Source organism: Branchiostoma floridae, chromosome 14, assembly GCF_000003815.2.
Source record: "Branchiostoma floridae strain S238N-H82 chromosome 14, Bfl_VNyyK, whole genome shotgun sequence".
Taxonomy (NCBI): Eukaryota; Metazoa; Chordata; class Leptocardii; order Amphioxiformes; family Branchiostomatidae; genus Branchiostoma; species Branchiostoma floridae.
In genome coordinates, this window is record NC_049992.1 from 20604977 (window position 1) to 20628282 (window position 23306).

The 23306-nt window shown below is 40.6% G+C and overlaps 1 protein-coding gene across 1 annotated transcript; it reads left to right on the top strand.

Moving 5' to 3' along the window:
• Window positions 1-2449: 2449 nt before the first annotated feature.
• On the top strand, window positions 2450-17693 carry LOC118430241. The gene is made up of 16 exons (XM_035840950.1): window positions 2450-2474; window positions 3389-3569; window positions 3903-4120; window positions 8066-8449; window positions 8978-9151; window positions 10299-10706; window positions 11002-11175; window positions 12703-12843; window positions 12960-13100; window positions 13500-13682; window positions 14077-14283; window positions 14680-14861; window positions 15131-15214; window positions 15448-15665; window positions 16325-16459; window positions 17085-17693. The coding sequence occupies exons 1-16, from the start codon at window positions 2450-2452 to the stop codon at window positions 17209-17211; spliced, it is 2982 nt and encodes a 993-aa protein (XP_035696843.1). The 3' UTR covers window positions 17212-17693.
• The last annotated feature ends 5613 nt before the right edge of the window (window positions 17694-23306 follow it).

The following is a 23306-nucleotide window of genomic DNA, read 5'->3' on the forward strand; positions in this document are numbered from 1 at the left end:
TAGACGCCAAGGCCGCCGCTGGTACTGGGCACAGGTTCCTAGACGCCAAGGCCAACGCTGGTACTGGGCACAGGTTCTTGGACACCAAGGCCGCCGCTGGTACTGGGCACAGGTTCCTAGACGCCAAGGCCGCCGCTGGTACTGGGCACAGGTTCTTGGACACCAAGGCCGCCGCTGGTACTGGGCACAGGTTCTTGGACACCAAGGCCGCCGCTGGTACAGGGCACAGGTTCCTGGACAACGTCATGGCCACTGCTCGTACTGGGCACAGGTTCCTAGACGCCAAGGCCGCCGCTGTACAGGGAAAGTTAGACTAATCCATTTGTTACCAAGTGAGTCACAATGAAATAACACAATATCGTCATCAATTATGTTTAAAAAATCCTCATTAGCATACATGCAAGTAATTCTGTACATCTTTGCCTAAGCTACATGCATGCCTAAAATGGTGCCAATCTGTCATTCCTGTCTTTGGTTATCCTCATTGGAATGTATTGACAACTAGAGTTCGGGGACTTCATACCTCCATGAAATATTTATTGCTTTTTTGTGGATGGTATGTATATTTATGGTCGGTTGTATTTGAGAGTAATGGTTTTAAATGTTATGGGAAAGAAGTGGTGTATTCATTTAATGACACAGAGAATGTCCATCTGATAAGTAATTACTAAAATGTGACACTTAATTGTGTAATTTGCGTTTAAGAGGCCGACGGCATATGGTAGCGTGGTGTTCCTGAAGCGTTATGTTTGGCATTTAAACTGTCTAAGGTTGTCAGCATTATGAGGTTATACTATGTGCCTCAGAGCGGTGTGGTGGGAGGAAGTTGGGAAAGCTAGAAAGAAGAAGGGATTTGGTAAACTTTAGTCCGAGATCTTTACGTCTTACCTGCAGAAGTCTGCAATTTATAGAAATTAATAGTTGATTAGCATTTATAATGACGATCTCCTACAACAGGACCTTGATAAATGTAAAATATGTTATATATGGACGGTGGAACATGTACAGATATCATTCATGCAAATAAGGGCCTAATTCGCATAATTAATGCAAAGTGTGATAATTACAATGCATCTTAGTTTTTCATACTGCCACATATCTATGATGTTAATATGGTTAAGGGCAGCTTTACTTATTGACCTGAAGGCACATACAGACATAGAATTACAAAATGTAGGTACAGTGAAGTTTTAGTTTGAACTTACTGCTGGCGGGTTATTTTTCGAACCCCCAAAACTAATAGAGGTAGACTAAAAAGCGTTCAAGTGATAGTTTTTTGAAGAAAAATAGAAGATTTTGACGGAATTTGAGTAAAAATAATAGGAATTTACCGTTGATAAAGACATTGGATTTTGACCCATGACGTCATCAAATTAGCATAAATTATGAATATTTATTTATGAATGTTATATAAAATTACACAGGATGTTAATGATATAGATAACCGAGTGTGGTCTAGCAATAAAACCATGAAAATCTCATTTTCAAACTGAAATTAGTAAATTTGGTAAAATATGCCTGCCAGAAACCCGAAACACGAAAAACCACGTTTTTTCGCAGAATTATTGCCAACGATATTTTAGGAAATGTCATCAAGTTTTGTAGTCCTACCTCACGGCGTTCGGCAGTTATACGACGTCAAAGTTGGCGCGAGCACGTTTACCCCCCCCCCCCCGTCTAGATAGGGTTAAGGGCAAAGTGAAAACAAACACAATCTTGACAGTGCATATAAATTTTAATGCAAATGATGGCCCGTATTACTGTAAGTAACTGCAATGTGATAAATAAATAAAAAAAACCTCTTCACTGTTTGCTCATCAATGTTCTACTTGCACTGCTCTTAAACAAAAGTATACGTAGTACAAATTATTCCTCTGACAAAAAATGTTCAAATGGCAATGCTCGCAAAATAAAAGTATAACCAAGAGAAACTGTTTATCTGACACATCTGAAATGCGCTCGGAATGCAATTAGCACCAGGTGCGTCAGGAGTGCGGTCGGCAGACGTTGTCTGCGTCCGGAATACGCTCAGCATACGTAACGCAAACGGCTATTCGAAGCAAGGGAAAATAGGTTGCGCAATTCAAATGCAAATTATGCGCACGCCATGCAAATGGGAACGTTGAAGTCATAATTCATACGCCAGATGGGCGTGACATATAATTCAGTTTATTCCAGAAAATTCTAAATTCTGGGCGTACGGCTGCGTATTGACAGAATTACATGCGGAAATCACGCGCACCTGAAAATATACGCAGGTGCGAAACCACCTTAAACAACGTGCATTAGTGCGCAGGTACCACCTAACCATGTACCATAGCACATGATCCACCGAAACAATCGTGAAATACAGCTGCCAACACTCAGCCCTCGGACGGACAATTTTCAGACCTCCGTCAGGAGGTGACCCTCCTTTCCCGGAGGTCACACGTCGTTTCGGTTGGACGAAATGGGCCTTATGAACGGTGTACACAGTACGCCCGGAAGTTTTGGACATTTCCCCAAAATATAAAGTGCGTACGTTATAACGTTACCATGTTTTTGGTCATTATTATTTGGTCACCATTTTGCAAATGGAACTATGTATTAATGCCAGAATTTAAAAAAAAAACGAAATTAGAATGATTTTGTAATACATCAACATAGTTGAGGATATATGTATATATGTACTATTTAATACACGGTACTTTCAATACTCTTGCCGTTTCGCATTTACCGTATTGTTCAGTTATCTTTCTCCTGACATTATTGCCACCTTAGAAAATGGAGGTATACTTTTTGTGTGTCTGTGTTTATGTCTGTGTGTCTGTTTGTATTTCCGGATATTTGTGGTCAGCATAACTCAAGAAGGTCTTCATGGATTAAAATGATACATGAGTTGTGGGTAGGGGTTGGAAAGACGAAGGTCAGGGTTGATTTTGGGCCCCCTGGTATCTGACCGTGGTACTGCAGCAGAAATTAATTTTTTTTGTATCTTTTGACCTTGACATGCTATGGTCTTAATTGATTTTTTATGGCATGTAGCTTGTTATGTAAGGAAAAATTTGGACTTAATTTGCATACTTAATGAGGAGAATCTATATTTATAGTGTTTTACATTATAGGACTCAAATTCTTGTAACATATATAGTTTGTTGTAGGTGGAATATTAGCAGACATCAATTATGCAAATAAGTCACTAATTTGCATAATATTGCATTGAAATAATGTGAAAGTGTCCTAATTCATCTAAGTACATGTAGTAAATGATTAGATGGTCAGCATTGTGACCTGTGTGAGTTGGTTAAAAGTGTACATAATCAATCATAAATTATGCAGATGTGAAAGTCATTTGAATCATCGGAATATTTCATGGAGGTATGATGTCTCCAAACTCTTGTATTTGAAGCACCCTGTCCGCACGACAACCAAATCGTACTGTCCAGTGGTAAAAAGTACACCGTCCCTGGAGGCAGCTCAACGTATGGGGTTGCACAGGAAAGATGCAGACGACAAGGCGGCATCGTTGCGATTCCAAGGGACGAAGAGGAACAACAGAACCTGGTGTTCCTAAAGAACTGCGTCAGCAGGTAAGGTGACAACTTTATGGGCTTGGGCCTCACTGCTATCCTATCCTCTCCTATGCTCTCAGCAGTTGAATGGAAAATCCTGAACATTTTTATCAGGTTTGTACGTCACTGAATAAAGAAACTGGTTTTGCACAAAAATTGATTTATTCACAACGACGTTACGGTGACCGTCTGTCACCGGCTTCAAGGCAATTCTGACTGGTTCACATAGCACTGCAGCACAAGATGTTGCTGCGTCGGAAAGAAGTTGAATGGATATTGCTGTCTGCAAAACTTGCAATAAGAGAGGCAGTAACAAACTGATGCCATGCACTTCTACATTTAACAATATAGGGACGCTCAGTTTTGGCTTGGTATGAGGAAGACAGAGGGTGTATGGAGAGACGACAGGGGCACTGCACTGGGCAGTTTTACGAAATGGGCGTCCGAGGAGCCACACGGATCCAACTGTGCGCACATCGTCTTCGGGAATAAAGTGGGGGAACGACGAGACAAGTGGGCAGACTCAAACTGCCTCGCACAATACCGCTACGTCTGCGAAATACAGGATGGTAAGACATGTTCAACTTCTCTTTTTAATCACCTTTGGCAGAATCACTCAAAACAAAAGATATGTGGTATGATAGAATTGTCCGATCAAAGACGACATCCGAACGGAAATATCAACTGCGCCGATTGAAGAATCTTTATTATAGAAAGTTCATTTGCAAATTCACGCTCGGAGGCTAATTGCAAGTACATGGTAGAAACATAGGTAACATACATGTAACAATGAACAGTGATAAACATAATTGTAAAAAAGAGTTCTTTCTATGGCCATATATAATTAAGCACGTTCTGTGATACGATATCTAGATATGGAATGTACATACCAGAACAATACCGTATGAAAGAGAGTCGCCTGTATTGCGATATCGTATACCTGATGACGATAAGGTCTCATTGATGAGTTTCTTCTTCCCATAGACTTGTATGTTATAATTCATGGTTTACATGGGTGCGTTCATAATGAAGCTACGTGACATTTTAGCAGATTTTTCATTCAATGTTGAGCACATTTACCCTATATCATGGGGGAAAATTGCCAACTCAAATAGACACTGGTTCTTTTTTTATAGCAATTACCACAATCCCCACAAAAGTTACTTTTTCGCTTTGAGTGTACAACCGCACCACTCAGAACACAGGACTGTGTACCTCCGACCTAGCGCGCGGCTGCAAAATTTTACCTGCAAATTTCTTCAGTTACAAACAAGCTTTCACCAATCTAACTTTTAAGATCAGTTCCGCTTGCTAAAAGGGGATTTCTCACCGCTAAAACACGCGTTCATGCAGCCGTTCATTTTTTTTGGCTCGGAGTAATACATCAATGAGACAATGAGATAATTTAAGTTACGTCTTAAGCTAAAGGGACAACCCGCCATACGTGCTTTTTGTCCGTACGTGTTTTGGGTGCCGTTTTTTTTTCTGTAAAAGTGGGGAAGGAATGACAAGAGCAGGGAGGGTGTACGTCTCAACACAAGTCACTTGCACGGCTACGCAAGGTGTAAGTACGTGGTCGGCACGCCACGCCTGGTGGTGAGCCGGTCGCATGCATCGTTCGTTGCGCAAGTGGTGAGTTGAACGTGCGATCTCTGCGCGATTACCACGTTACCGTATGCAGGCCCTTCTTTTACGTGCTGCGTACGTACGGTGTCCTTACTCTCTTTACGGGGCACGCGCGTCGCCCGTACTGGCTCGCATGGGAGGGGGGTGTCAAATCAGCAGCCCGATGGCAGAGAAAGTTTCACATGCACTTAAATTTGTAGGGCGTGTCTGCGTGCTCCGAATAAGTTGGATTTCGTACGATTTCGTACAGAAGCGGTACTTACCACTTACGGATCCCCAAAAGATTGCACACGTTTTGGCACGTAGACACCACGCAGTTGCACGTACGGCGGGTTGTGCCCTTAGCTTTATAACGATATCTTAGCAAAGTGAATTTTGCTGCGTGGAATATATAATATTCATCATTAATTCAACAATATCCACATCCCCCCCCCCTTGTCCGTCCTTATCCGAGATGGAAAGCCAAAGTCTCGAACGCCTCTAAGAAAATACTCCTTCATATTCGCTGCCGTGTTCCAATTGGTGACTCCAAGGAGGGTGCATAGACAAGAATACCGTCTATCTCTGCTTAAATGATATCGTCTCGGAACAGAAATATCGATAAACTCCATTATACTCTGCAAAATGTACTTTTCTAAGGTATCGTTATAAGACATAGCTTAAATTATCGTCATCAGGTATACAATATCGCAATTCAGATGATGCTTTATCATCGTTCTAGCATGTACATTCTATGTTGGAATATCGTATCACAAACCGTGCCCGAAAGTAACAAAAGTCGTCTACTAGATATGTATACGATAGCGTCTTATAAGCGTCTATCGTAAGCGCCATATCGCAAGCTTAGACGATCGGTATGATAAGCCGATACGTCTATCGTAGCGCACGAGCTGGCCCAATTGGTTGCAGCGTGGTAAAGTATGGTCACAGCCCCGCCCGGACAATGGGAACAACCATTTCAATAAAGCCTTTCGTGCAAAATATCATCACACCCTCGTCCGGCAATGGGAACGATAATGCTGTTCAAATTCACTGTTCAAATTTATTGAATGTGCTGAATAGAGGATGTATGTAGCATAAAGAAAATTGTTGCTTAAATGGGTCAGTTGGAGTAGACTTCGCTCACTCCGTGGTTTTATCCGGTAGTTATAGCAAAGGACCAGGCGTTATGACACCATATGCACCTCGGGGTGGGTCCTTAACCCTTAATCATTTTCGTGTCAAGATTTGTGAACCTTAAGATAAAGGTAAAGTTGTATGAGCGGACGTCTGGACATCGCTAATAAATACCCGTTGGTTTTCTTGAAATGACGTTTCTATCGTTTTATCGAAACATTGTAGACGTTTTAGTTTTATTTAAGATAGCTTTTAAACTAGAGTTCGGCGACTTCATACCTCCATGAAATATCCAAAGCTTTTGTAAGTTTTATGCAAATGACGTAAACATTAACATGATTTATGCACAATGATGTTCATCCTTGACTAGCGTACACATGTGACGAGTATAGAATTTCCATCTCAAATCATTAAACGGTTTTGCAATTTTGCATATATTATACAAATCAGCTCCTTATTAGCATATTTGGTATCTGCTTATATGTTACATTCATTGATGTCATTATTGAAAACAATGTCATTATTGAAAACAATGGAGTTTTACAGTGTCCTCATTAATTATGCAAATTAAGTCCTTAGTTCCATAATAGTATATCATTATGAACCTCTTTGAACAAGCTACCTGTATACTTAAAGTGATGTCAATCTGCAGCTGCCTTTCCTTTCTGCAGTTATCCTCTTTGGAATGTCTTGACAAAGTACCCCTGCAGTTCCAATTACATGTTAGGGTGCTGAAACTTGCTCCACTCTGTCATGACACTGAAAGCTATCTACGACCCAAATGTCATGACCATTCCATGTCCAGGACAAGAGATACATTGAAAAAACTGTTATGATAGAATATTATAATTAATTATGTCAATGGCACGGAACGATATGATGATGATGATGTCAATGCACTACTAATTTGCATGATTAGTATTTTATTTTGTACAACATTGTCTAAGGTACCCACATAGCAAATATTATGAAAATCCGTTGTTCCCTTCTTGAGTTATCCTCTTCAGAAGTTTTTGACAAAAATGCCCCTGCTATCACAAAACTAGCAGCTAGGAGGCCCAAACTCATGTCACTTCTTCCCGGGCACAAGAGCTATCTAACACCAAAAAATCGTGACCATATGATGTTCAGAACACGAGATAAAAAAAAACGGAAGTTGCACTGCAGTACCAACGAAAGCCGCTAGGGGCCCAAAATCTAATCATTTCTAGCTTTCATCACACCTCACGAACACACCAATATGAAACAATTCCGCCCAGCCGTTCATGAGTTATATTGTACACACACAGACAGACAGACAGACAGACAGACAGACAGACATACGCTGGTGAAAATATAACCTCCATGACCCTGACATTTTATGGAGGTAATAAATAAAAATAAAAATAAAAACTGCCCCGGAAATGATGCCAGGCACAGGGCTGTGTTGTACACCACCGCTCTATCTGTCTCATTCAGCAAGAGTTCCAGCTAAGCATCGTTATCATTTCTTAACGCTTTTCCCCATTCAAACATGACAATATCTCACTTAAAATTCAATCCAGCGTTACCCTGAGCGACGCCTGTCTTTTAAACACACAAAAAGGTGCAAATTGAAGTATTTGGAAACTGAGACAGAGGCGTTTCTCTTTCGCTTGGGCTTTTGCATCTGTCGCCGACTCAATTATCTGGCTAAAACGAGTATTGCCCCGTTTTGGTGTCTGCTTGCTTCTTTTATAAATGACAAATGAGTAATCTATGGATAAACATTCATTAAATTCATTTGTCAACAGGTTGTCCAATATCAGACTACGTTCCCTTTAACGGAGTTTGCTACAAGAGCTTTGTGGAAAAGAAAACGCGTGACGAGGCTAAGCAGACGTGTGCGGCAGACGGAGGGATTTTAGCCATGCCGAAGGACAGTGCCACCAATACTTTTCTCGCTAATCTAGAAGAAGTAGTATGGGGTCGCTGGTTAGGGCTGATTGACATAAACAGCGATCAACGGTGGGCATTTGAGGACGGCCATGTCCTGACGTCAGCTGACTACTCCAACTGGCTCCCCGGTCAACCAGATAACGGCCAGGGCGGCTGTGTCGGATTTTGGCTGAATGGATCTTCATGGGATGAAAAAGACTGCAACAAGCTCAAGGGATTCATATGTCAGATAAATAAAAGTATGTGTCTGGACAATTCTTTCTAAGATTCTTACTGCTGATCTACAATATACGTATTTTCCGGTTAAACTCATATTGTTTGAAGTAAACGATATTACAATTCAAACGATGAATTTTCATACGGTATCGTTCTGGCATGTACATCCAGACGTCATTATGCACGTTTCATGAAACGATATTCAGAAAGAGAATGTACATGCCAGAAAAAATGCTGGATGAAAAAAAAGATCGTAAGAATTTCCATATCGTATACCTAATTACAATAATTGAAGACACGTCTTATAACAGCATTTTACCAAAGTGAATTTTGCTGAGTACAATGGAGTATAGCGATATTTTATTCCAAGACGATGTTGTATACGTACAGCGATATCCTTTTAAGTGGAAAATACGTATATCGTAGACTTTTTTTCGCTATTTTAAGGTACGTTTTTAAATAAGATATTTTGACACGAAAATGATGCCATATGGTTGTCTTTTGTGTTCATATATGACTAATCGGTACATGCTGCATTTTTTTCCTAGTAGGACCTAAGAAGTGGCGCAATGACTGGCGTTGCGGGCAGGGCTACCCTGCCGCAGACGGTAACCCTGCTGAATGCAACCCGGCAGGTAATAGCCCATGCTGCTCCCCGCACAAATGGTGCGGCAAGACTGCGGCCCACTGTGACTGTCGGGACTGTGTCGACTACAGAAACAAAGGTACATTACTGGAACATACAAAATAGTATAGCATCATTTCCATGTCAAAATATCGTGGATAAAAACGCACTTTAAAATAGCGAAAATGTATCTATGATATACGTATTTTCCGGTTTAATCGATATTGTGTTCCGTATACAATATTGCAATTTAGACGATGAATTTCCATACGGTATCGTTCTAGCATGTACATGCAGACGTCATTACGCACGTTTCGTGATACGATATTCAGAAAAAAAATGTACATGCCAAAGCGATACCGGATGAAAACATATCGTCAAAATTTCTACCTCGTATACCTAATTACGATAATTTAAGGTAGGTCTTATAACGATATCTTAGAAAAGTGATCTTTGCTGCGTACAAATGACGTCATTTTCTGACGTCATAAAGGCGTCAGTTTCGTTGTAATTGGCAACAAAAGACGGCAGACTTAGACACCAGTAATATAGCCTTCGTAGTCATCGTAAGTATAGCGGACATTTAATATTTAGATGATTTTAGCCCAAAATATGACAAGATGACGTCATAATTATGTCATTTTACATCATAACGATACAGAAATTACAGAAAATATAAAACTTTACTAGTACATCATCCACTCTAATTTAGTGATCGTAACCCAAGCCGTTTTAAAATTACGAAGGGGGGGGGCGTCAAAAGAGCCCCCCAAGGTCCCAAGAATCCCAAAAAAGCAAAAAAGCCCGGTCTAGATAGGGTTAAAATACTGAAAAAGAAACACAGTGTTATGACAGTCAAAATGTTTTCAATAAGATTAAATTAGCAATTGTACATACTTTGAATCTTGTCGGTAGATTTTGCTTCCAAAGACGGTTATTTTCTGTTTTTAGGAAGGCCTTTCTCTTGATAAGATGGGCCGCATGTGTTATCGAAAATTCTCGATTTTTATATTTTACGTCATCTTTGATTGAAATAGAACTTTATGTTTGGCAATATACAAAACGACAAATTTTTTTAATAATTCACGGAGGTGATAAGCTAACACTGCATCAGACGACACAGTGACCAATAACTAACACATGTTGCATTACACAAATTCTCTCCATCTGCTCCCAAAATTGCCCTTACGCTTATACGAAGGTATAAGATCCTGGAATTCTTCTTATTATATATTTTTTCACTGCAGGATCCGGATGCCCTATTGGCTACTCGTACCTCGCACATACCCGCCTGTGTTACCGTGCCTACGTTAGATACAATACCTACGATGAGGCTTTAGCGATCTGCCAAGCCGACGGCGGCACGCTGGCCATGCCACGCGACAACATGACCAACAACTTTCTCGTCGAGTTGAAGAACGCCGCAAACGAAAAAATATTGTTTTATTTTGGACTTGACCGTAGGGATGGCTTGTGGAGGTACGTAGATGGCGGAGAGCTGAATTACACCGACTGGGGTGATGGAGAGCCGAATAATTGGCTTGGAATTGAGGAATGCGCAGAGTACTTCGCTGCAACCTGGAGACTTCCACGCAAGAGAAATAAGTGGAACGACGGGGATTGTTTATCAAGGAAGGGTTTCATATGTGAAGCTGGTAGGTCGAAAACATATGGGGGGAGGGACATAAACGTATTCCATGAGGGTAGCACGAACATACGGGACAAACCATGACACTAATAGCATCGCACTAAACATTTGATATTTCATGGCAAATCAAACATGCCATATTGTTGTGGCACGTCTAAGCAATAAACTCTACTATCATTGTAGAATAGTGATATACCCATTTCATTTCGGAAAAAATTATACGTCACATTTCTCCTTTCTAGATTGTTTCTTTTTCTTTCTTTTTTTATTATTTTTCAATTCAGTTTAAATTACATTTGCAGCTATCTGCTGTGACAGCCCCGAATTCATGAACAGCCGGATCACCGCTACCGACGGCTACTGTCATGGCGACACCATTCAGTTCTCTTGTAACCCTGGGTACGAGCTCGTCGGCAACTCCTCGGCCACCTGTAGAGAGGACAGAAGTTGGGACCGAGAGATTCCGACTTGCCGACGTGAGTTATAAAGAACAGGGGTGCCTAAGTATTTGCACGAACCCTATGAAATTCGTACGACTATTATGTGATACACACGAATCACTATGCGAAAACGCACGAATATTATGAAATTCGCACGAATCACTATGCGAAAACGCACGAATATTATGAAAATCGCACGAATCACTATGTGATACACACGAACCTTACGAGATTTGCACAAACCTTATGCGAAATTTAGGCAGTGGTCACGTCTGTCACGGCGAAAAACTGTACCCTTTCCAAGGCAACCCTAGGTCTTTTGAAGTCCCAATCACAGAGGACGAAGTCAAGCAGGCCATAAAATCCTTGAGAAATGGGCGCTCACTAGGGCCTAATGGAATCAACGAGTTATTTAAATATGGGAGTGATATTACATATCCATCTTTAATTACGCCATCGAACATCACTACCCAATAGATGTTATTAGAAAATGGACACTAATTGCCCTGCCAAAATTTAAAAAAAAAACTTCTGTTCCCCCTGCAAACCTGCGACCTATTGCTCTTTTGAATAGTATCTGGAATATCATGTCCACTGTTACGCTTTACCGCATCGGTACGGAGATCTTCTGCAAGACCCAATCCACCTGTCTCTGCACTAGGCATGCTCCTAGAAATGGAGTATACAGATGATGTGGACGTCCTAGATGAGGAAGTAGATCAGCTAGTAAGTCTTGAAACGGTTGCTGCAAAAAATCTAAAAGACTTAAACCTGTTTGTTAATGAAGGTAAAACAGAGTTCACACATGTCTACCTGGCAGACAAACCACTACGGGGAGAAGAGGAATGGAGGAAAAGTAAAATACTGGGCTCCCTCCTCTGCAGCTCTGCCGATATATAAGCACGCTGCATCATGGGAAACATTGCTTTTATATCTGGGTCCGAATAACAAGAATCCCTTTGGCAACGAAGCTACAGCTGTACAACGCGTGTTGTGTGTCCATCATGCTATATAACTGCAACAGCTGGGCAGCACCAATGGCAGTCACAGAGAATTTGGACGTCTGCCAACATCTGCGTGCACTCACAGGTCTCCAATGGCCAAAAATCATGGTTACCAACGACACTCCAAACAGAACTTGCAACCCCTCACCCATGTCCGCAAAAGTGAACGATTAGTTTTTGCACAATGTCATTTACCAACACAGATGAACTTTCATGCTAAAGCACAAAAAGCCATTGAATTCTCAATACTATGTTCCAACAGATACAAGGCACGCAAGTGAAGGTATAGTGTCAACCTGCTCAGCTTGCTAAAAGCAGACCTAAAGCACAAAGTTCGAGCCCTTCCAACAGCAGCAAAGAAAGTCCAATAGCTAAGGAAGGCTGCAGCATGCAAAGCACAGTGGAAAAAAGAGTAAGAAAGACTGAATGAAGCTTTCTGACTTTCCAAAGACTATAGATGCAGAATACAGTGACTGATGATAAAGAAAAATGAAGACATGATTAGATGTTGCGTGTATTTGTTTTTCACAAAAAAAGCTTCCACAATTTCCCGTTTCAGCCTGTACGCCCGGAGAGTTCGGACCCGACTGTACCGGCACCTGTCACTGTGCGAGTGGAGGTTCCGTGTGTGACGTCATGACTGGAGTCTGCTCTAGTGGAAGTTGTGAATCTGGGTGGAAGGGAAGCAACTGCCAGACAGGTAATTCAGATATATGGTGTATGTTTCCACTATGACAACTGGCCATTAGTGTTTCATCCTGAACGTTTTCTGATATAGATACTTCAATGATATGCTTTTTATTGTTTCTTCTGTAGTGTGCTCGCCCGTAGAGTTTGGACCCGACTGCAACGGCACCTGTCACTGTGCGAGTGTAGCTTCCGTGTGTGACGTCCGGACTGGAGTATGCTCTAGTGGAGGGTGTGAGGCTGGGTGGAAGGGAAATAATTGTCAGACAGGTAGTTGAAGCATGTGGTGATGTATTGATATTTCGTATTACTACTCGTGTAATTGCATTCTTTTTGATGAATAGCAACATGGTAATTTTTTTTCTTAACGCCGATAGCAAAGAAGCAGTAGTACTCAGACTAGCATAGCAGGCACATGTGTGAGCAGTCATCACGCCGGGTTTCCAGGCTCTGTCTAAGCTTCTGTGTAACGCCGAAGGACATCGGCTTTATAGAAACAGATACTGTTCAGCAGCGGGAATCACACTGGCAAGACCGCACAATGTAATCTTTAAAGAAATTTCCATCTTGGCACTCTCCTTCCAAGACTTTCTTCCAACTGAATGTTGACCACAACCTGTTTTTATTAACTGCAATTGCACATGTTGATACCCATTTCCACTTATTCAGCTGAAACATTAGGACTGTCCACTCCACACTCGGCGTTGATTGCTGTAGTACCGTCTGTAGCAGTACTAGTGCTGGTTGTGGTAGCAGCGATCCTGGGCTACCGATGGAACCGTCTGAGAAACAGTCAAAACGACGAAGAACTTGAAGAATTGACAGAGATTACTTTTCATTCCGATCTGCTAGGTATATGATTATATGAATCGAAACCATTCTATTGACTTATGTGCAACAACCACCGTTAACTAACAGAATACTTTTTATTTGCAATCTCAATTAGTATTCCCGAAGGTAAAAAAAACACATTGCTGAATTTCTTTTTCTTTAGCCGTTTATGTTTTGCTGTAGCAGAAACATCCCAAAGTTGTCCACATACTATATGCTTTATCGTTTTCATTGCATGAAGCACTTAAGATTTGGTCGAACTAGGAATAATCATTGATTTATTAGGTTCATTAGTTTGTTGTACATATAAAATTATACTTGCATTGTTGATTCCCACAATGAGAAGAACGCATGATAATATTTTCGTGAATAAATTATGTTAAGTAAGAGCTACTTTCACTACTTTCATTCCAAGAATCAGCTACCGATCTGCAGACACTACCACTTGCTCCCCCTGTGCCACCTCGGCCCTCGTTCCTTACGTACGAGGTGAACCGGGCTGATATACAGCTGAATGAACAAATCGGCAGAGGCGCCTTCGGTACCGCCTTCCTTGCATCTTTCAGGAGAGTTGTTGATGGTCTTCCTACTGAACAAACAGTAGTGGTCAAAACTGACCATGGTAGGTAGATGTCGATCTGATATCATTAACTTCGGACAATATTTTAAATCTTTTCTTTGTCATTAATGACTATTTCCCCATATTACGATATTGGCGGATGTATTTTTTCACAGCTAAACGGCTGAAAGTTCTAATTCCAACTGTCGTCAAGCAACATGCTTGCAACTTGTAAAAAGTCCTGAGGACTGGACACAAAGACATGATCTACTATATTGTGTTTGTCGATAAGAGCTAGGAATATTTCTCAGATACAAATGAACAATAGAATGTAAATTTGTATTCTCTGTCACCGCCAGTGAAAAAAAAGCTAAACACGATGTTCTTTAAGTCCATTTGAGCGTAACTAATTGGAGTCAATTTCATTTTTAATAACAAAGGTTTACGTTATATTTGCAGAAGACGCTGGGGAAGGGGAGATAAAAGCTTTCATAGCAGAGGTGGATACCACTATCAACTTGAGGCAGCATATTAACCTCCTTGGTCTAGTGGGCTGTTGTACCCTATCACACCCTCCATACCTAGTGACAGAGTACATGCCCTACGGAGACCTCAAGGGCTTCCTACTGAAGTGCAGAAAGGTATATATGTCAAACATGTATTAGTGACACATAATGGGAACTTTTGGTGGTCTATCATTAGATGTTTGAAACATGTCAAATCCTGTCTGTGAAAACCAGCCGTCCACATAGAACAGATTTTATTGCAGGTCTTCTTGCGTAGCTCCGACTGTATGTACTACCCTTTAATGATTATTTTAGCATGTAAGTGGTATCCAATATTAAAAAATAACTTTCAATAAATTGTGATATTTCCTCTTACACTCATTTCATTTAAATCTACCACACAGTTGGAAGAGAGGCTCCGAGATAGCATGTATGACTTCAACGAGATGAAAATCTACCAGGTAGCACGACAGATAGCTAATGGAATGGTAAGCAGAGAACATGCACAATATCACTGACACTATTGCCAAAATATCGATGCAGCACTGTCACCACATATATATATATATGTACACTGTAGATAGACAGCTGTAAACAGAAATGGGATGAAAACTTATTTGTCGATCATTGCTCAATTGTGTGCAACATTTTATCAATAATCACACGGCTGCAGAATTCACACTTTTGAATTGTAAGGTACCCTACTTAATGCTTCCCCCAGATCTACATTTCCGAATCCGGATACGTGCATGGTGATCTGGCTGCTCGGAACATCCTGGTGGGTGAGAGACTGGTGGTGAAGATTGCAGATTTCGGCCTGACAACAGATATCTACGAGCGAGGCTACCAGCGGCAGGATGCGGAGCAGAAGATTCCCCTGAGGTGGATAGCGCCGGAAAGGTTGCTAAGGGAGGGACGCTACACAAGTAAGAGTGACGTGTGAGTACAATTGTTGCTATTTACATTTTTACATTTTTAAAAAGAAGTTATCAAGACCTAGATACCTACTGGAAAAAGCAGTTACCCATCAAGTAGCTGAATATCATTTTGGATCATATCCATGTGCAGTTGCTTGTGTAAATTCTTTCTTATTAACTGGATGTCTAACCTTCATCGACGTATCTAAGTTCCTAGTGTATACATAACATATGATATAAATCAAGAAACAAAGCTGTAACACTTTGTGTGGAAGTTTAATGTTACTGTGCAATAATCATGGGGCTTACAACTTTCTTGTACTTAACTATCAATTGCGAAATATGCTACTTTGTAACAAAAACAATGATCGTTTTTCTTGATATATTGCTTAACAACATCAGATATGTATATATATATAAATATATATATATATATATATATATATATATATATATATATATATATATATATATATATATATATATATATATATATATGAAGCGCTAAGATCTATACCTTGTATGTAGATGCTGTGGTTTTGGCAAACATAACGATATAGCTTACGATTTCGAAGTGGGCATACATATGTCAGGGTGGAGTTTGCAATTTCTGATGCCAACGTTGTCGCTGTCTAATGTTCACGATGCCTTGTATAATCAAATTACAAACTTCACGCCCAGTTGGTCCTTTGGAGTGGTGTTGTACGAGATCGCTACGCTGGGGAACGTTCCGTACCCAGGCCTAGGCCGCACCCTCCTGGAGGAACTCCGCACAGGGTACCGGGAACCACGCCCTCCCGGCCTCCAACAAGACTTGTACGTGGAAGAGATTTTTTTTCAATTTCATTCACATTTCTTTTACATAGTGTAAATACGATCGCTTGAGGAGAGCCTGTCATTTTAGAATAGTGCAATAAACAGAAAAGAAAAAAAGTGATAATAATGATGTTAAAAGAAACTTTGGTGATGAATAGTGACATAAACTTGTACGCAGAAAGTGTGAGTGGGATAAGGGAAATAAACTTAATGTGAATTTCTAACGAGAGAGATAATGACCCGAATGACGATGAATGGCACTTTTTTCCATGCTATCTTTTGGTGATAACGTACCCTGGGCTGGTTTTAGATACTTCAATAAGCTGGCTCACAGTTTGAATTACGTATGCGCATTATGATACATTGTGGCTTATATGTCAAAGTTAAAAGTCCCTGAGACATAAGACATGTCAGCCATGGTATCAAATAACATCTGGACAAGTCCTGTCGGTAAACGAATTGTGACCTTTTGCATTGTTTATTGTATATTGTGAAATTACCAGGGCTGACCATTAGTAATAGCCTCCGGCTTGTTGTGTGTCCTAGTTGTATTTCTTTTCATACAGCCAAATAAATCAAATCAATCACAAAGACAAACGGACTTCTTTATGTCACCAACCAACAGGTATGACATGATGCTGCGGTGCTGGCAGTGGGACGAAGATGATCGCCCGGAGTTTACGGAACTTTACGAGGAGCTAGACGCTGTTGTAGATTCATTGGCAATTGATTATGCCAAGGCAAAACCCTGATGCAGCTACCAGGATCCAGCAGCAGCAGCTCCTGAAAGCTCTTACGACATCCCAAAGTTAGCCTCAATGAGGCTGCAACTCAATGTTACTGCAGACGTAGACAAGATCAAATTGGGAGTGGTAATTAGTGATAAACATGAGTACAGTTTTACATAGTTTCCTGAGTCAACATATGTGTAGAATAGTGATACCACAACTGTATATGAGGACGGCTCTGTTGATCACAATGATGCTGAAGATGAAAAGCCTCTTACAACAGAGGAACTTGTGTAATGTGGTTAATTAAGTTGTCCTCAAGCCAAAGAGAACCTTCTCTGAGCCCAGCAAAATGCAAATTAGTATGATATGTCATTATCTATAGTTGAAATATAAATACATCTAAGTATATATCTCTATATGAAGATCTCTCTCCCCCTCTGTCTCTCTCGAATGCCAATGTGATTGTCTGTCAATAAAGCAAATAAGTGTGCTAAATGCTATAAGCTGTATATATATATATATATATATATATATATATACAAAACTTAGCATTTAGCACACTAATTTGCTTAATCGAGAGACCATCACATTGGCATTTGTCAAAATTACCTAGACGTTAGAGATATTATAAAAAATTCACTCATCTCTTCTTGACTTATGGTGTACTTAGAACTTGTATGTTGAACACTTTATGTTTATTGTGAGTGAAGAATTGCAGATAATACAAGGGAAACTACAAGGCATAGTACCCAGGACCTTAGTGTTACAGATTTAAACCACCAGTTTGTTACGTATATAGTTTTCGAAAACATAACATCTTTTTTTGTTTTCTGTTTCTCATTTTTTAAATACAATCCACAATAAGCCGGGTTTCGTCGTAAAAGGGGCTAAAGAGGTTGCATATATGTATATATATATACATTCGAGCTGACCGGCCAACATTGAACAGAGACGGGGGGCGACATAGGTTACCTGGCACCTGTAACTCCCTGAAACCTAACTTCCTTACTTTATGATTCAAGGTATCTGATGATCACAAAAGTGAATCTGCTGACTGCTTCAGATGCAAACGTAGGCAGACTAGCCAAAGCAGAAGAAATAAGTTATTCATAAGTACATAAACAAGATTTGGTCCAAGTACTGTAAAGGAATGGTCCAGAGGAGTACTCAGTATGGATCAGCCTGTCGTTACCATGGTTACAGTGGAGTACTCAGACGACTTCGTACTCCGCCTGTGCTGTCATCACCATACTAAAATGGTATGTACATACTAGAAACATTAGAATCCGCCAACACCTGCTTTAATTATTCCCTTTCAAGGTAAAAACAAAACTGTCTACTGCAGTTCAAGACAATCCGCATCTTACACTCCTTACTCCCTGTCTTAAGACCTACCGACTGCTAAAACTCATGAACCTGACCACTTGCGGAAAACTTTACCTCCAACTTTGACCCCTGCTGCAATACAGTAACTCGCCGCTAGGAACCGTTATACAACTTGACTCCAACTCATAAATTAAGTATCATGCCGACATGCCAAACAGACCAGAGCTTCTCGAGTTTCGTTGTCTGCAATCAAAAACTGGACACACACACACGCTTGCACGTACGTTCGTATGCACACACGCACTTGCACACAGGAAAGCCGCTGTTCGGAGACGGCACACGACGTAACCCTATACGCCTGCGCAGTAGAGCTCAACTCTCATGATGACGTCACTGTCAGAACACCAGGTTTACACCTGAATCAATCAACCGATAATCACCTTCTAATATCGAAGCAGATATTGGTTGGATTGCATTTTCCTGACAGTTCTCTGCCTTAATTCCGTTCATTTTTATTTCAGATACCACCCTTACTTGTTCGGGCATTCTTTTGTAGACTTGTCCTCGAATGTGCAAGTTGGATATATCTATCCAGCACACTTAAACTTTTGTCATTACTCACAACATTTCTACTTTAAAAATTCATCTAATGACGACGAACAACTAAAAATACCAGTTCAACGCGTTATTTTTCATACATTCTCATTGTAGAAAAATGATCATACATGTATATCAGATATAACAATGACATATGCCAGTATATGAAGTCCTTTACTGCGATTGTCTTGCTTGTACCGAATTTGTGCCTTTCGACTTGTTAGTCTTACAATCTTATGCCCTATATTAATAAGCTGAGACACGCAATAAACAGCATAAATCCTGCTAAAAAGATAGAAACTGTATTGACTGAATAAACAAAATGATACTATTTCAGTCAACCGTTCATGTCTGTCTCAGTATACTTTGAACTAAGGACTTGTAAAAACGGTGAAAACCAGAGTGTGGGTATTTTTTTGTGTTCTTTTGTAATTATTGTGGATGCACGTGTGTGTGTGTGTGTGTGTGTGTGTGTGTATAATCACTTTTCAGAACAGATTGTGCTAATTACAACATTATCTACAACAACAGGTTTTACATTTCTATTATAATGATAGACATGTCTGGATTAAATACGTTGTCACAAATTGAATGCAAATTGATTGAAATTCATGATACTTTTGTTTACAAATCTACAAATATAAATCTATCGAGATATTTTTTCCTATTCTTCTTATTTTTAAAAGCAATATATGTTTATGTATGATTGGATTTTTTGTATAAAGGACTTGCTTGCCTAATCAAATAGAAAATCAAACTTTTAGTGTTCCAATTTCTGGCATATTATTTTATTTTCTCTTCTTTATTGTCATTTAGTGGGTAAAGTGCAATGTACATTTTGCGTCTACTTATTCCATTCAAAGACACCCTAATAAAAATATCGACATAACTGTCACTACAGCAAACCATGGTTACCAGATGGCAAAGTGCTCAGTTCAAATGACGGCGAAGTTCGTCCAGCCGGAGAAAAAGACGCACTCCCATTGACAGCATCCAGACCCTGTTCCTTCTGTCCACTGCAGCTGAGCTTCTTCCACCACTTCCTTATGTCCTCCCTCATCACACAGTGAAACACGAAGATGAAGAGGCCCTGGAGGGTGTTGAAGGTGCAGAACAGATAGGCGAACACAGCGCGTGCGTCGTTGATGACGAAGAAGCCGAACACCCATGTGAGACCAAACAGAGCCATGATGCTGAAGGCTCGACGGATCTGGCGCGTTATCCGATTATGGTCTGAGTCGCTGAGTTTATTAACTGTACACAAAACAAATTAAGATTTAAACTATTATAATTCTTACCTCAGGACCTAGATACTAAAATGCTCATCCAGACCTTCTGCGGGGCCAAATAGTAAACAACCAGTAATGTTGATGGCACGACGAATCTGGTGGGTTCATCAACACTTATCTACCTCATTGTAGTCATAAGTCATATTCAATCTTGCCTATTGCTGTGATGGTTTTCTTTGTATAGGATCATTTGTATTCTTCTTTTGAAGGAATCACCAATGTTCATATGCTAGGTTAAACATGGAAGAATGGTAAATGTATGGTTTTAGATCATTAGTAAATAGAAACGTGTTAAGCAACATATAAACTATTCAATATGCCAATGTCTAAATATATCATTGGTTAGTCTGCCTTTGTATGTGTGTCCGTGTGTTAATGTGTGTGTGTCTGTATGTATGTATGCATGCGTGTATTTGTGTTTGTGTGTGTGTGTGTGTGTGTGCGTGTGTGTGTGTTTGTGCCAAGTAGATTTCTGTTCTATACCCAAAGGCATTCTCCATATTTACTTCTTACCTGTTTCTGCCCCTGTTCGTTCCTGACCAGTTTGCACATGACGATGACGAAGACCAGCACGTTGAACAGTATGATGGCACCCGCTGGGATCAAGAATGCATAGAGTAGAGGTCTGTGTGCCAGCCAGCAGCTGTAAAAAAAATAGAAAATGAGATCTGTTTTCCTTCAATCGTCTAAAAGACTTGGTACTCATTCACTCGATCATCATTATAACATTACAGTATATCAATCGTTTAATCAATCAATCAATCAACGATGTTCTATCTCGTTGTTACTTTTTCAATGAAATAGACAAGGTTGTCAAAAGGGCTATGATTTCGTTGCCGTATTTGGTTGGTTGTGTTTTTTAGCTTGTTTGTTGATAGTATGATTAGAAAAACTTTGAGTCCATTTAAAGTCGACTTGGACATGCTGATTTGATACTAGTCACTAGTACACTGACCGGGTTAGTCCCTATAGACAGAGGTAGTAACAAGTGGATGTTTGCCTGTATATCAATGACCTGCTCATCTTAATATACCTACCACTTGTACTTCTGCTCACTTGTTCAGTCTCAGTTTGAATGTACAAAAGTTGCAACGTGAATTGTCTTGATGGTAACATGTATGACGTTTCCCTGCACAAGATATAAAGCAAGAAAAGAAAATAACGACAAGTGAACTTACACTTTCTCCATCCTGTATTGGTAGAAACTTGAGAGCCCCGCAGTCAACACCATGGCAACAACTGTTAAGCCTGGAGAAATAGGTCAGAACATTCCTCCTGTACTTTTTATCTCCATCAAAAATGGAAATATAGTTTGGGTGTGTCTGTGCGTCTGTTCATGTGTTTGTGTTTCCGGATATTTGTGATCAGCATAACTCAAGAACCTGTGGATGGATTGCCATGATATTTGGTATGTAGGTAGGTGCTGGAAAACGAAGGTCAATTTATAGCCCTCTGGTATATGACCTTGTTACTGCAGCAGATATTCCGTTTTTTGTATCTTTTGACCTGGATGTGCTATAGTCTTTTTGGTGGCAGATAGCTTGTGACGTAAAGAATAAGTGGTATATGTCTGGGCCCCTAGCAGATTGCTCTAGACCTGCAGGGGCGTTTTTCTAGAAATCCTCTAAGGAGGATGACAAGGGCGCGACAAATTTAGATGATATTTGGAATGTAGGTAGCTTTGACAGAGATGTACATAATCAAGTGCAAATTATGAAAAATTGCCCTTAATTTGCATAACTAATGAGGGAAGTCTATATGTTTAGTGTGTTTGTTTATACTTTATACTTGGTTTATTGTTCACGATTAACAGTACAGTACAATGCAGTGAGTGGATAACAGCTAGCAGCCAAGTCTGAATTGCGTGTTAGCCATTATATAAAAAACACTTGCTCCAACAAATAAGACCTAAGAAAAACGATTCAAAGGGAATTGAAAATATGTACAGTATATATACAAAATCATCTATTCATCCACATTTTCATTCAAGAGCTGGGTGAGATATGGGAAATGACTTGTTTTGTAACGCTTGGTGCGTGCTGGCAATTGGTCAAGTTTATTCTTATTTCTAGTCACCCTGACACTGACTTCACCCCTTGACTGTGGCAGCCAGTGCCTGTAGAGGTCCGAGGTGAGGACAGTCCTGGCGAATTTGACACAGAGCGCGACCCTGCGTTCCTCCAGTGTTTGCAGTTGGATGACTTCACACGCTGACGCGTACGTAGAGAACTCCCTGCCCAGGATTATCTTAGTTGCACGCCGCTGGATACGTTCGATCTGATCTCGTTGCTTTGTAGTCAAACCAGGATGCCAGAGTGTCGCGGCGTACTCCAGCACAGGGCGGACGTAACACGTATATACGGTTACGAGATCTTCGGTGGGTAAGTGGAATTGACGCAGTCTGCAGAGGATGTGCAGCCTCTGGTTTCCCTTCTTGGTTGTTTCTGTGATGTGAGTGTCCCACCTCAAGTCGTCTTGAAATGTGACTCCAAGACACTTGGCTACCCTGACAACTGTTAGCTGGTGGCCGTTGATGTTTGAAACTGGAGGTGGTTTTGGGATGCAGGAAAACAGACCAAGATGGCTTTGCACTTGCCCGGATTGAGCTTCATTGTGTTGTCTTCGGTCCAACAAAAGATACGATCGAGATCGTCCTGTACTTTGGGTGGTTGGGACAGAAGACGGGACTCGATAAGGTTGAGATCGTCCACAAAGGCACACGACGGAGAAGCTATAATGCCGGATAGTTTGTTAAAGTGGGCTATGAAGACAATTGGTCCGAGTTTTGTGCCTTGAGTCAAGCCACACGTAAGACGCTTTGCGTTGGACAACGCCCCCCCCGTATCTTGTTCTCTGGGTGCGGCCTTCATGGAAACTGGCGATCCACGGGATGATTTCTGGTTG

What these genes read in the sequence shown, in the direction of transcription:
- LOC118430241 (XM_035840950.1), top strand. Translation starts at nt 2,450, where the DNA reads ATGGGCCTTATGAACGGTGTACACA. An exon ending in CGTCTGCGAAATACAGGATG is followed by an intron (nt 4,121 to 8,065) that starts GTAAGACATGTT and finishes ATTTGTCAACAG; the next exon opens with GTTGTCCAATATCAGACTAC. An exon ending in GGGAAGCAACTGCCAGACAG is followed by an intron (nt 12,844 to 12,959) that starts GTAATTCAGATA and finishes TTTCTTCTGTAG; the next exon opens with TGTGCTCGCCCGTAGAGTTT.